The following is a 12,290-nucleotide window of genomic DNA, read 5'->3' as shown; positions in this document are numbered from 1 at the left end:
TGAATATGAACAGAAAAGGTACGTGGGTAGTATTTGGCAACAAGAAGATCCCATTAGATAGTTTTTTTAAAATGTTCAGATGTGTTTCTACTGTCGTCTGCGGGCTTTACTCTAAAATTCCAGTGAACATCTTCCTAGTTCGAGCCTCTCCGCCCAGTATCCAATGTGATAAACTTTTAAACTCATTAAAACGTGAAGTAGCCAAGTAGTCCGATTATAGGCAAATTCGAATTATTTGGAAAAATATTTTTTTTTGCCCAAAATAAGCTTATTGGAATAATTTTTTGCTACTATTTCAGTTCTAGCGTATGTTTTGATTGGACCATCCAGTTTTCTGTACAATGCAGGACATTTTAATAATATTTACAGACGTTTTTGATGACCTGCCATTTTACAATTGCTGGTATCAGGCATTCACCATTTTTGGTCTACTCTAAAGCAAGAAATTATGCTTCAGGAAACCCCAAAAAGTAATGTTTGTGATGTTTTCAGAGGTTGTTCATATTAACTGATTACTTTTATAGTGTTTATTCGCACAAATATATATTTTTTTCAGAAAATGAGATTCCTTAGTTTTGAAGAATTATTGGCTAATATAGGTAACGCACGTGGAACCACTCGCGGCATCACATTGCTGTTCAAGGTACTTTGGAGTTAAGCCAATACGTAGCTGCTTGCTTTATACCACAGACACCAAAAGCCTGGTTACCAACCATTGTTAAATCAGCAGGTCATTGGAAACCTCTCTAAATATCTAAAATATCCTTCATTGTACACAAAACTGTCTTGGTCAATCAAAAAACCAAACTCAAAAACTGAGATAATACCCATTAAGTAAACTATCGCTTTAAACCCAAAGGACACTCATTGATAAAGTTACAGAACAACCAAGTCGATATTAAATAATTTATTTGCAATGAAAAAATATAATGTTCATGGACACACCCTCTTCCCTATACACTCTATTACACATTCAGCTTTCATTGTGCAGTACATGTAATTTGATACATGTGATTTAACAACCATTCTTAATAGCATTCCATAAAACAGCTCTTTTAATGCTCTCCATGAAGTTAGTGCTAAAACAAATCTTTAAATGTCAGTGTCACACTACTATTTTCTTCTTCTTCTTCTCCCCTTTTCTTTTTTGCCACAGAAAAACGAACAAATTCACAAAGTTGTGGCAGCTTACTCCACAGCATCTACCTGTGAAAATCAGCATACGGAATATTCTGAACGTATATTGTAAAGGTTTTAAATGAATATGTTCTGTAAAGGCCGGGCATTGAATCTGGACCGTGCCAGTGCCAGCTGTGGCCCGGCAGCCCAGCAGAGCAACACACACCCGGTGCTGGCCTCACTAAGGGCTGAAGGGTTTCAGCTGGTCGTGGACAACAGCGCCTCACCGTGCAGCGCCACACTGAGGTTGCAGTGTTCGCACGAATGCAAATTTAGAGAAAAGGGGGATAAAGCATAAAGTACACATCAAGCAGAAGAATCAATTCAGTGGACCATTTAGTGCAATAGGAGATCATTCATGTGGGAGGTTTTTGGTTGTTGTTTGCTGATTCTGGTGGTAAATCATAAAGTGCAGCAGGTAGGCTAATACGTAATATCAGAACGCTCAGCTTTACATCAAAATGAATTTCAATGAATTTCAAAGCATGTGACTAAAACCGGGACCTTTATTGTAAAATGACATTTGACAGTGGTGCTTGAATGAGGGACTGGGAAAGGAAGGAAGAAGCAAACGATAATAGAGCGGACGAGCAGAACTGCGGAGCCGAAAGGTCTGCAGCTGATTAATCCTGCTCTGACCCAAAGATCTGGAGGAGGAAGGAGAAGATGTAGACAATGTCCAGGTAGATGTTGAGCGTGGCGAAGACGTACTCCTCCGGGCTTATGGCGTAACGCTTGTTCCTCATCAATAGCTGTGTGTCAAAGGCGAGGAACTGAGAGAGCGAGGGAGGGAAGGAGGGAGAGAGAGAGAGAGAGAAAAAGCGAAAGAGAGATTGTTATTGTCCAGTAGCACATGCAACAAACATTACAATAAATTTGTCGCAGGAGTCCAGGTGCTTACCATGGTGAAGAGGATGGCTCCCATCGCTGCGTAGATAGCATGCAACAAGGGAACCTATGGGACAAAGCAGAGTTAAAACTAACAGCACACCACCAACAAGCAATAGTGCAGTGTCTTAGGTCAGGGTGGGATCGGGTGCTAAACTTAGGAGAACCAAGAATTAGTGACTGGAGACCAAAATGGGTGGAGCTACTACATGCTGTTCATCAAGGTTCAGAGGCTTTGCTCTCAATCTGTTCATGAAGCCTCACTCTCTCGCTAACTTTAGCACCAAAATTCCAGAAGATGGAAATCTGACCATAAGCAGACTGTAATATTGTTTCTTCCGCACATTTTAAACTTATTTTTTTAGCCCAGTTGTAATTTCCAGGCTGTCCCATCCCTGCAACACTCTTCTTCCACCTGGGCGCGTGCACAATATCTCATGCCTCCTCCCAAATGCACCCGTTTTTCACTCTGGCTACTGCAGTTAGACCGCGGGCATTTCACACTAAGGAGACTAAGGAGTCACTATTAGGCACTGAGGAGAGGAATATCCTGTTGAAGTAAACCCTCCCTCCCTGAGGGATTCAATCATGGGTAGTATTGCAGGACTTGGGACTGGAATGTTTGCAACTGGATCAGAGCACTCCTTTCAGTAATATTAGTGTATTAAGTGAGGATCCATAATATAACTGTTCTCAGTGAGGATCAGTAATATAACCGTACATAGGAAGGGTCAGCCATATAACTGTACTTAGTGAGGTCAGTAATAAAACTGTACCTATTGAAGGTCAGTAATATAACTGTACTAAGTGAGTGTCAGTAATGTAAGTGTACTAAGTTAGGGTCAGTAATGTAACTATACTCAACGAGGGACAATACTATGACTGTACTCAGTATGGGTTGGTAATATAAAGTACTTAGTGACGGTCGGTAATGTAACTTACATATCCAAAGGGCAGGACGATAGACAACATAATCCCGCAGAAGAACATGGTCATGCACAGCACAAAAAGAACGCCTTGGCAGGAAGTGATGTCAATCTAGACACAGACATTACAGAGGGTTATGTCACCAAATCACTGACTAAATAAGCTCTCTGACCAGCAAATGTGACTCCACCTGTATTGTTAACTGTCATGGGGAGGTGGTGGTGGGGGGAGGTGGGGAGGGTACAATTGGAAGGGAGGGGGGAGGTGGGGGATGGTATAGGTCAGGGGGAGGGATTTATTGGAAAGGTGGGGGATGGGGTTGGTTGGAGAGGTGTGGGAGTTTAAGGACATTGGGGGGCGGGGAGTATGGAGGAAGAGGGTAAATCCAGGACTATACCGTTTAGCTGAAGATCTTTCTCACCTTGGTCTGGAAGCTGAAGATGGTCACAGACAGGCAGACCATTGCAGTGATGCCCAGGCAGATCATCACTGACTTGGTGTTATAAAAACTATCAGAGAGAATCAGACCAGATTGGGCACTTATGAGTATATTAAAGAGCTATGAATGCATTCTGAAGTACACTATGCAGGCTAAACCATTTTAAAAAATGCTTATGAATTCAAAGCTCTAAGCATATGAAAAAACAAACAGAAAATGTTTAAGTTTGTCAAAGTTTAAACAGAGCATAAAGATTGGTAATCTTGGTAACTAACCTGAGGAGTACCCTAATAGTCTTTGATACTGTCAAAATTATAAACATTGTTTCTGACTCTTGCTGACTTCATAAGTCTGATGAAGTGTCTGTTGCAGTAATTGACATCTATGTAGAACTGCCCACGTCCAATGACTTCACATTGTTAGATTGACACATTCAACACATGGAGCACATGGGATGTAATATGACGCAGAGGTGTCAGGGATTCCTGAAGGTCATGCAGGTCGCGTGTATCAGTGTACAGACGCATTTGGCACAGGTGAACCATCCCCCCTGAATCTATACATGCTGCTCTCTGACGAAAATCCGTTGCAGGGGAAGAGGGCATGCACTGCAAGCCCGCTGCTGCTGTTGTTGCTTAGCAACACATTTGCAGGGACAGGAAGGAGTGGGGTATGTGCGTTAGCATTGGGCAGGACGCTATAACAAACACAATCAGGCTTTAGTGGTTTACCTGGACACAAAGGCAGTCATGAAGGCCATGCTGGCTGTCTGAGAAATGGAGAGACAGCAAGAGTGTGCATGCAGAGCAAACACACACACACACGGTCAGAAAAAGACTGTACCTGGACAACATTCCTGTCATATAGGAGAGAGACAGAGTCTGGAACACGAGAGGTTGCAGTTAGTTTCAAGTATACACAAGCATACACACTTGCACACACACAGCATCAATGTAGAACCGCTGAACAGACACATCACACAGGTGGCAGGGAGCCCCCAGGTGATGCCATAGGTACAGTTGGTTAAACTGGCTAGCTGTGTCGTGGCATTTCCTTTAAAAAAAATGTAAAATTATTGGCACTCAAGGCCGAACATGTCCAATCATAACCCTAGGGCAACCGCAGCAGCTACGTCCCATTGCCAGCACGAGAATGTAGACATCCTCTGAAACACATGGTGTTGCCACAGCTGCTTATTTTCACTCCGCAGCCCACAGCTAAGTTTGCGCAGAGTGGAGCCCGAGGAAGACCTTTCATAAGCCATGCAGTCCACAGGCGCCTGACCGTCCAGCTTGGTCGCTAGAGAGCAGTGAATAGCGTACCCGTAACCGACTGAACCCTCTCGCATCCTGGGTGATGCAATCGGTAATCGCGTGTTGCTCTATGGAGCTACCAGCCTCAGTCGGCACTGGCATAGTCTGAATTCCACCGGAGACCACAGGGTTCATCTGTGCACCACAACATGGTGCATTAACCGAACGAGCCACCTGCAGCCTCCTGCGCTTACTTTCACCATGCTAACGGTTGGTTTGTTCCACTAACCTTACATTTATTGATCATAACTCTGGCCTGCTGTGACCTCTTGGTCATACCCCACTTGTGTATTCCTGAGAGTGACACTGATGTTCTCCGCTTAGCAAATGTAATTAGCTCAATTAAAATGAAGCACTCACAAACACGGCCAGTAGGATCAGGTTCCATGGAAACCGTCTCCTGTAGGGGGGACACAGAGGAGACAGAGGATGAGGGGTCACACTGAGGACACCCCCCCCCCCCCAAAAAAAATGATAAATGATCATAATAAAGCATCCATCACTCACCTTCGTCCTGTGCAGCAAGACAGTGTCAGGTATGTGACAAAGAACACTGCACTGTTAGAGGAAACATAAAAACCACAGATTCATTTTACGTGGCTTCAACACCAAGACACCAGGCCAGGTAAATTCAAAACACAAATTCCAAACTGGTGTTATTTAATTAATTCGTATTATTACAAAATCTCACAACAAAACAGATGTGCTCCATGGGAGGTGCCCAGTCTTCATAAACCAGCGAATGAGGTTTGCTAATGGGCGGAGAGCTCTATAATGGGTGGAGCTATCATGTCCTATCAATGATCACATTTACATGCACGTCCCTTTCACAGTGCATCTCAATAGCAGGAATGTTGTAAAGCGCTTGTCTCTGAGTTTTGTAATGCACTTGTTGTAAGTCGCTCTGGATAAGAGCGTCTGCTAAGAACCTATAATGTAATGTAAATGTAATGTAGCAGAATCGGAATTTGCCTCAAACTAGAATAAGGATCATTATTCACAACATGGCTTGCATATAAATATGGTCAATAACTTTCATAGGTCTGCACTGTTATGACTACATTCCCATGAGTTCATTTTCAAACACTTATTAGCTTACCATCTACAGACCACCTGACATGATCTGCATACTTGATGTGCAAGTGAATGAATAAATCACTTACTAAGAGGCCCAATACCAGCCTGGATTGGTCTGAATGTAGATCTTCACTGGGTCACTAGGAGAGAAATGGATAGGTTAGAGACCAGAACTGGGGTTCAGTCTTATACATGATCATACACAAACATATACACTCACACCCACACACCTTTTACTTTTAACATCAGCAAAGCAGGCTTCTAGTCGAGGGAGCTGGTGTGGGTCTCAAGGTTTTTCCAATATGTAAAGCTGCGTATCGTCTGCACAGCAATGAAAATCTACATTATGTCTCCGAATAACGTGTCCTAGGGGCAGCATTTAAAGTAAAAACAGAAGGGGTCCTGGAACTGAACCTTGCGGAATGCCCCATTTTAGCTGACAGGGATCAGAGGCGGGCACACACACACACACACACATGCAAAAACACACACACACACACACACATACACACACATATAAGCACACGCATGCAGATACACACACACTCATGGACACACACACATACATACAACACTCACCAGAAAGTGAACAGCGCCACAATGGCCAGAGTGATTAACAGCTGGGTCATTAGGATCGTATATACCTGCAGGAACACAGAAACACCCGTGAACACACACACATACTCATACACATGCAAGCACACACACACACACACACACACAACACTCATCACGTGCACACACACACACCACACACACTCATACTTACTCATACACATGCACATGTACACACAAACACACAAACACACACACACGCACGCATATATACCAGGGCCCAACATCTTTCGTTTTGGTACTTTCGCATAATTGCCCTGTCCTGCCAGTGGACAGTGCGGTACCTTCCGTATGAAGATGCGGCGAATGTTCTGATCGTGCCAGCTCCACTCTGTCAGCATCTCCCGGTCTCCATAGTAACCCCCACTGTAGCACGGGCTGCTTCCTTCTGAAGAACAGAGAGGGGTGCTGTGTGAAAGGAGAAGCCTTTGCTGGTGGTGATGTCACAGATTTTTATTACAAACACACCAGACATTTAGCGCCTATGGTCCTAAGAAATTAGTTAAATGAGTTTCTGGTGCTGGTTCTGGTCCAGAAAACCCAATGAAACAGTGGTCATGAATTTTCAGAATATACATCAACATGCATCAACAAAAATGAGACAGTAATGTAAAATAATGTGAAGTTGTGTATCTGGTATCTGAGTTCCTGACAACAGTGGGGTGTTGGACATGGACAGTGGGTTTTTGGACATCAGCAATAGGGTGCTGGATATGGACAGATGGGTGTTGGACTTGGAGAGTGGGTGTTGAACATGGAAACTAGGGTGTTGGCGTGGCGTGGAGAGTAGTGTGCTAGATATGGACGGTTGTTGGACATGAACACTAGAGTGTTGGACTTGGATATGTTGAGTATTGTTAGTAGAACAAGGAGACATAAATGGAAATTAGGAAAAGGTAAATTCCGTATAGATATTAGGAAGAATTTTTTCATGTAGACAGTAGTCAATTTGTGGAATAGTCATTCAGTTCACGTAGTAGAGGCAGAAACTCTGGGGATTTTCAAGACTAGGTTTGATACAGCATTAGATACAATCTAGTCTGTAGGTAACCAGAGCACTAAGTACAATTTAGTCAGGAAAATGGTGAGCATTGAATGGCCTGTTCTTCACATTATGTGATGTTATGTCATGTTATGGACAGTGAAGTGTTGGTCATCAGCAGTGGGGTATTGGACATGGGTACAATGGTGTTGGACATGGAGAGTGGGGTGACGAACATAGACAGTGGGGTGTTGGGGATGGAGAGTGGGGTGTCGAACATGGACAGTGGGGTGTTGGGGATGGAGAGTGGGGTGTCGAACATGGACAGTGGGGTGTTGGGCATGGAGAGTGGGGTGTTAGACATGGTCACTAGGCTGTTGAACATAGACAGTGGGGTGTTGGGGATGGAGAGTGGGGTGTCGAACATGGACAGTGGGGTGTTGGGGATGGAGAGTGGTGTGTCGAACATGGACAGTGGGGTGTTGGGGATGGAGAGTGGGGTATTAAACATGGACAGTGGGGTGTTGGTAGCAGTGCCCCACTTCAGCTTAGTCTGAGGGAACGGGGTCACTGGGTGGAGCTGGCAGCAGTTATACAGCAGTTCCTTTCACCTGCAGTTGCCTCCTCGTAGCTGGGCGGGGCAGCAGGCATCCCCCCTTCTTGCATTCCATTGGTCGGTTTGTTCATCGCTGAGACCTGAAGACAAAAGAAGAGACCAATGAGTCAATCTATGACAGAATGCGTGCTAACGGAAAGCTCTAAAGAGCAGTGCATTGTGTTCTCTGCAAACACTTTCCTCAGACATGCTGAGGCTTGTCATGCCTCTTATCTACATGATTACATTGGTCCATAATGTGATGTTATAATGGCAGGTGGGAGGTCAATTTTCACTTTCATTCTGAAACTGAGTCGGTTGTTCAATGTGTTGAATGTGTTTAGCAGTGTGTTGCACGGGGTATAAATACACACACTTCTCAGGTAAGCTGCTGCCCCCTCCTCCCTCCTCCACTCTGGTCATCTTAGAAAATGAGTCATAGCACAGCAGCCTCCATCTGCCCACATGGCTAATCTTGTTTAAGCCACATCCCACCCTTCTCCTTCTTTCTTTATATCCCTCCCTCCTCCCTTTCTTCTGGGAATGCAAAAGAGTAAGAGTGACTGTACTCAGTGTGAAGGGGGGACAATTTTAGGGAGGCAGGAGAGATAGAGAAAGAGGATATGATTGAAGAAAGGAAAGAGGAGGAAGCCACAAAGGATGACCAGAGTGAGGTATGGAGAGGGAGAGATGGACTGAGAGAAAGGAAGAGAGGGATATAGAAATGAGGGAGAGAACAAAAGAGGAGGTGTAAGAAAGGAAGAAAAGAGGGAGCATGAGGAGAGAAGAAATAGCATGATGATTGTTGCAAAGTTTTTTTTTTTAAATATGTGCACTTCTATATATATCCATTTGCATGTGTATCTGATGTTTTTATTGGCTGATGTAACTAAATGTCCAATGGGGAGATGTATTATGTATAGGCCTGGAGCATTTGTGATGATGTAATCAGCAGGAAGAATAAGGAGAAAATGCTAAATCCCCTAAGTTCAGGGCTTTATTGTGCAGACATGTGAAGCTGTTTGTGAAATCTGTCTGTTCACATGAGGTCAGAACATGCAGAAATTACTGTTTTAAAGGCTGAGAGTATGTGGTCATTGTGGTTATTTCTGTAGGAAACCCTGCATAGTGCCAAACTCTCTGTGCTGTACAGGTATGAGACATGGCACCCTGTCAAAATGTAACTTGGCGGGATGGAATACCTGCTGTTACAGTTACAAGGAACGTCAGTATGTTTACAGACGTTAGTCATTCATTGCAGATCGGGGGCGTGGAGTGACTCCGATCCCTGGATATACACAGTCTAGTCATTCTACTCTGCTCTCCTGTGATGAGTATCATACATACCGGTATTCACTCTCATTACTGAATTCGATAGTCACTACTGAAAACTGGCTGGGTAACTGGCAGTGTGTAACTGGCAGTGTGTCACGGGCAGTGTGTAACTGGCAGTGTGTCACGAGCAGTGTGTAACTGGCAGTGTGTAACTGGCAGTGTGTCACGAGCAGTGTGTCACGGGCAGTGTGTAACTGGCAGTGTGTAACTGGCAGTGTGTCACGAGCAGTGTGTCACGGGCAGTGTGTAACTGGCAGTGTGTCACGAGCAGTGTGTCACAAGCAGTGTGTAACTGGCAGTGTGTAACTGGCAGTGTGTCACGGGCAGTGTGTAACTGGCAGTGTGTCACGGGCAGTGTGTAAATGGCAGTGTGTCACGGGCAGTGTGTAACTGGCAGTGTGTCACAGGCAGTGTGTAACTGGCAGTGTGTAACTGGCAGTGTGTCACGGGCAGTGTGTAACTGGCATTGTGTAACTGGCAGTGTGTCACGGGCAGTGTGTAACTGGCAGTGTGTCACAAGCAGTGTGTAACTGGCAGTGTGTCACGGGCAGTGTGTAACTGGCAGTGTGTAACTGGCAGTGTGTCACGGGCAGTGTGTAACTGGCAGTGTGTCACGGGCAGTGTGTAACTGGCTGAAGACCTCACTTCACAGCGGGTGTCCAGCTCCATGCCTGATCCACACTCAGTCGTGTAGAAGCTCTCTGTTCTTAACACCGACAGGCTTAAATGACCATGTTCCTGGCTGCCCACGCTCGTAATCGAAAAAAAAACATGACTCATGCGCTGGAACAGACTCTGCATCAAAACCACAAAAGCTGCAGTGGAAACACAATGCGTGCTTGTCCTATCAGTAAATGCAGGACGTAAGTCTTGGGGTCCTTGTCTTTAGTTAGCAATGGGAGACTGACTCTTCACAAAACCCAGAACCAATGAAGCTACAGTACTCTCTGGGCCTTTGGCTTGTCTTCATAGGGGAACCCTGTATGATTGGTGTGAAATGTATGAAAGCTCCCAGATTTGACCTATTTGCCTGTCAAAGAATCCTTGAACTTGATAGGGTTCTTCTACGGCAGTGTTTTTTTAAACTATGGGTCATGAGGTTGAAGGACAGCATAGCTAGCAGACCAACAAAACCTCAGCTGTCACTCAAGTCTGATTTTCCATCAAAACTCAAACTCGGCTCCACTTCCATGGAGTCAAACCGTGTGGCTTTATAACAATTGGGATTGTGCACGTATTTCCATCCTTCATATTAAAAAGTGACACACGGATCAAAATAAGCCAGTAACTGCATTCATAAAATAATCACACACATTTAACCCACCTGGAAATAGTGAGTCTGATTGGTGCTTTCCCCGCTAAAAAACTTGAACACCTGTGGTGACTCTGGAGTTGTGGTCTATGTATGCCATCACCAAGTGACATAATTTCAACTGAAAAAGACAGCGTACTGAAATGGCTGAATCTTGAACCGCATCTTAGCAGAAGATGAATGTGGATCTTTAATGAGTTTAGCACTGGGCCAACAGAGAGATGAGGGCTTTAGGGAAAAGAGTCACACTGTTGCTCTGGATGGGTTTCTGCTAAATTAGCGTAATGTAATAGGCCCCATGGCATGGCCTGATTTTACGGGACAGAGCCCATGGCATGACGTGATTTTTAGGGGGCGGGTTCCATGGCGTGGTTTTGCCTTGGAGGGGAGAGGTCTCACCCATGCAGGGCTATAGGTTCAGATGACAGGTGAGATGCTGCTTTGCACAAAATGACATTAATTCTGAATTGCTCCAGTAAATGCTCAACTCTTTCACTTGATAACATATCAAATGCAAATAACGTAAGTCACTCTGAATAAGGATGTGCTTGTAGCATATGACAATAAACAATAAACCTGAAGCCCCAGGCCCCCTTCGCTGAGAAACAAACCAGGCCACACACCATCTTACACATTCAGTTACCTCCAGAAACCCAACTCTGAAATCACACTCTGATCCGCTGCTCAGTCAGAAATCACACTCTGATCCGCTGCTCAGTCAGAAATTACACTCTGATCCGCTGCTCAGTCAGAAATCACACTCTGATCCGCTGCTCAGTCAGAAATCACACTGATCCACTGTCCTGCTGCATTGGCACTAATACTTTGGGCCATTGCAAAGGAAAAGCATCTTGACACAACTGTGAGATGTAGAGATGTGTGGGGAGGGGCGGAGGCTGGCACCGGAAATATGAACCGAACCAAAATATGGCAGAGAAATCCCTGCTTAAAATAACAGTGGCGATCATAACGTGCATGACAGCAGCAAGGCATGGCAATCTGTCCCAGCAGTTAACATTCTGTATAGATTCACTGGCTGTTATTTCTCTTTTTTTTGGTTGTTCTGCAGTCTTTATGATAAATGCCCTGGGTCCATCTATGACACCTGACATGAAATTCCATCATCCTCAGACAGACAGACAGACAAACAGCCAGAGAGCAAGAAAGAGAAGGAAAGAGAATGAGAGAGAGAGAGGTAGAGAGTGAGAATGAGGACGAGAGAGAGGGAGGCCGACCTACCTTCCCTTGGGTCATGCCAGTGCCTTAGGTGTCTGATCTGAGGTGTGACTGAGTTTATCTTCTCCAGACGAACACGTTTTTTCTGTCTCTCCTCCTACCCCCTCTCTTTGTTTTGCTGAGATCCAGGCACTCACAGAGAAGCAGAAATGGCTGAAGTATCCGAGAGAGAGAGAGAGAGAGAGAGAGAGAAAGAGAAAGAAAGCGGGGGCGGAAATAGCGTCCTATACCACTGCTCAGAAATAAAGCTGATGGCTGCAGCTAAGATTATTAAACAGCCGTTTATACAGCCAGTAGGCTAATCCTACACCGGAGCACATCCCTCTCTCACCCCCCTCCCTCTCGGAAAAGGGACCTTCTAGCAACATCCAGGTGAGCCTACAGTGCAGATA

The 12,290-nt window shown here is 44.8% G+C and overlaps 1 protein-coding gene across 2 annotated transcripts; it reads right to left on the bottom strand.

Annotated features, from left to right (window-relative positions):
- Positions 1 to 1,424: 1,424 nt before the first annotated feature.
- LOC118207522 (protein lifeguard 2-like) lies at positions 1,425 to 12,290 on the bottom strand. Of its 2 annotated transcripts, none has more exons than XM_035381190.1 (12): positions 11,902 to 12,290; positions 8,032 to 8,116; positions 6,723 to 6,826; positions 6,403 to 6,467; positions 5,910 to 5,963; positions 5,254 to 5,304; positions 5,107 to 5,146; positions 4,277 to 4,314; positions 3,416 to 3,503; positions 3,010 to 3,105; positions 2,081 to 2,134; positions 1,425 to 1,952 (listed from the first exon to the last, which is right to left on the bottom strand). In XM_035381190.1, the coding sequence occupies exons 1-12, from the start codon at positions 11,914 to 11,916 to the stop codon at positions 1,803 to 1,805; spliced, it is 840 nt and encodes a 279-aa protein (XP_035237081.1). In that variant the 5' UTR covers positions 11,917 to 12,290; the 3' UTR covers positions 1,425 to 1,802. The 2 variants fall into 2 exon arrangements, with proteins under 2 accessions (XP_035237081.1, XP_035237082.1); XM_035381191.1 differs by having other exon boundaries at positions 1,803 to 1,952; positions 6,723 to 6,823.

The sequence above is a fragment of the Anguilla anguilla genome, chromosome 11 (assembly GCF_013347855.1).
Source record: "Anguilla anguilla isolate fAngAng1 chromosome 11, fAngAng1.pri, whole genome shotgun sequence".
In the NCBI taxonomy this organism is placed as follows: domain Eukaryota; kingdom Metazoa; phylum Chordata; class Actinopteri; order Anguilliformes; family Anguillidae; genus Anguilla; species Anguilla anguilla.
Note: the sequence above shows the minus strand (reverse complement) of the source record. Positions and strands in the feature narration are given on the sequence as shown.

Bases quoted from the DNA above. Each gene is read 5' to 3' on its own strand.
- LOC118207522 (XM_035381190.1), bottom strand. The intron at 3,106-3,415 runs GTGAGAAAGATC...GTCTGTGTCTAG, and splicing joins TCTTCAGCTTCCAGACCAAG to ATTGACATCACTTCCTGCCA. The intron at 1,953-2,080 runs GTAAGCACCTGG...TCGCTCTCTCAG, and splicing joins GAGCCATCCTCTTCACCATG to TTCCTCGCCTTTGACACACA.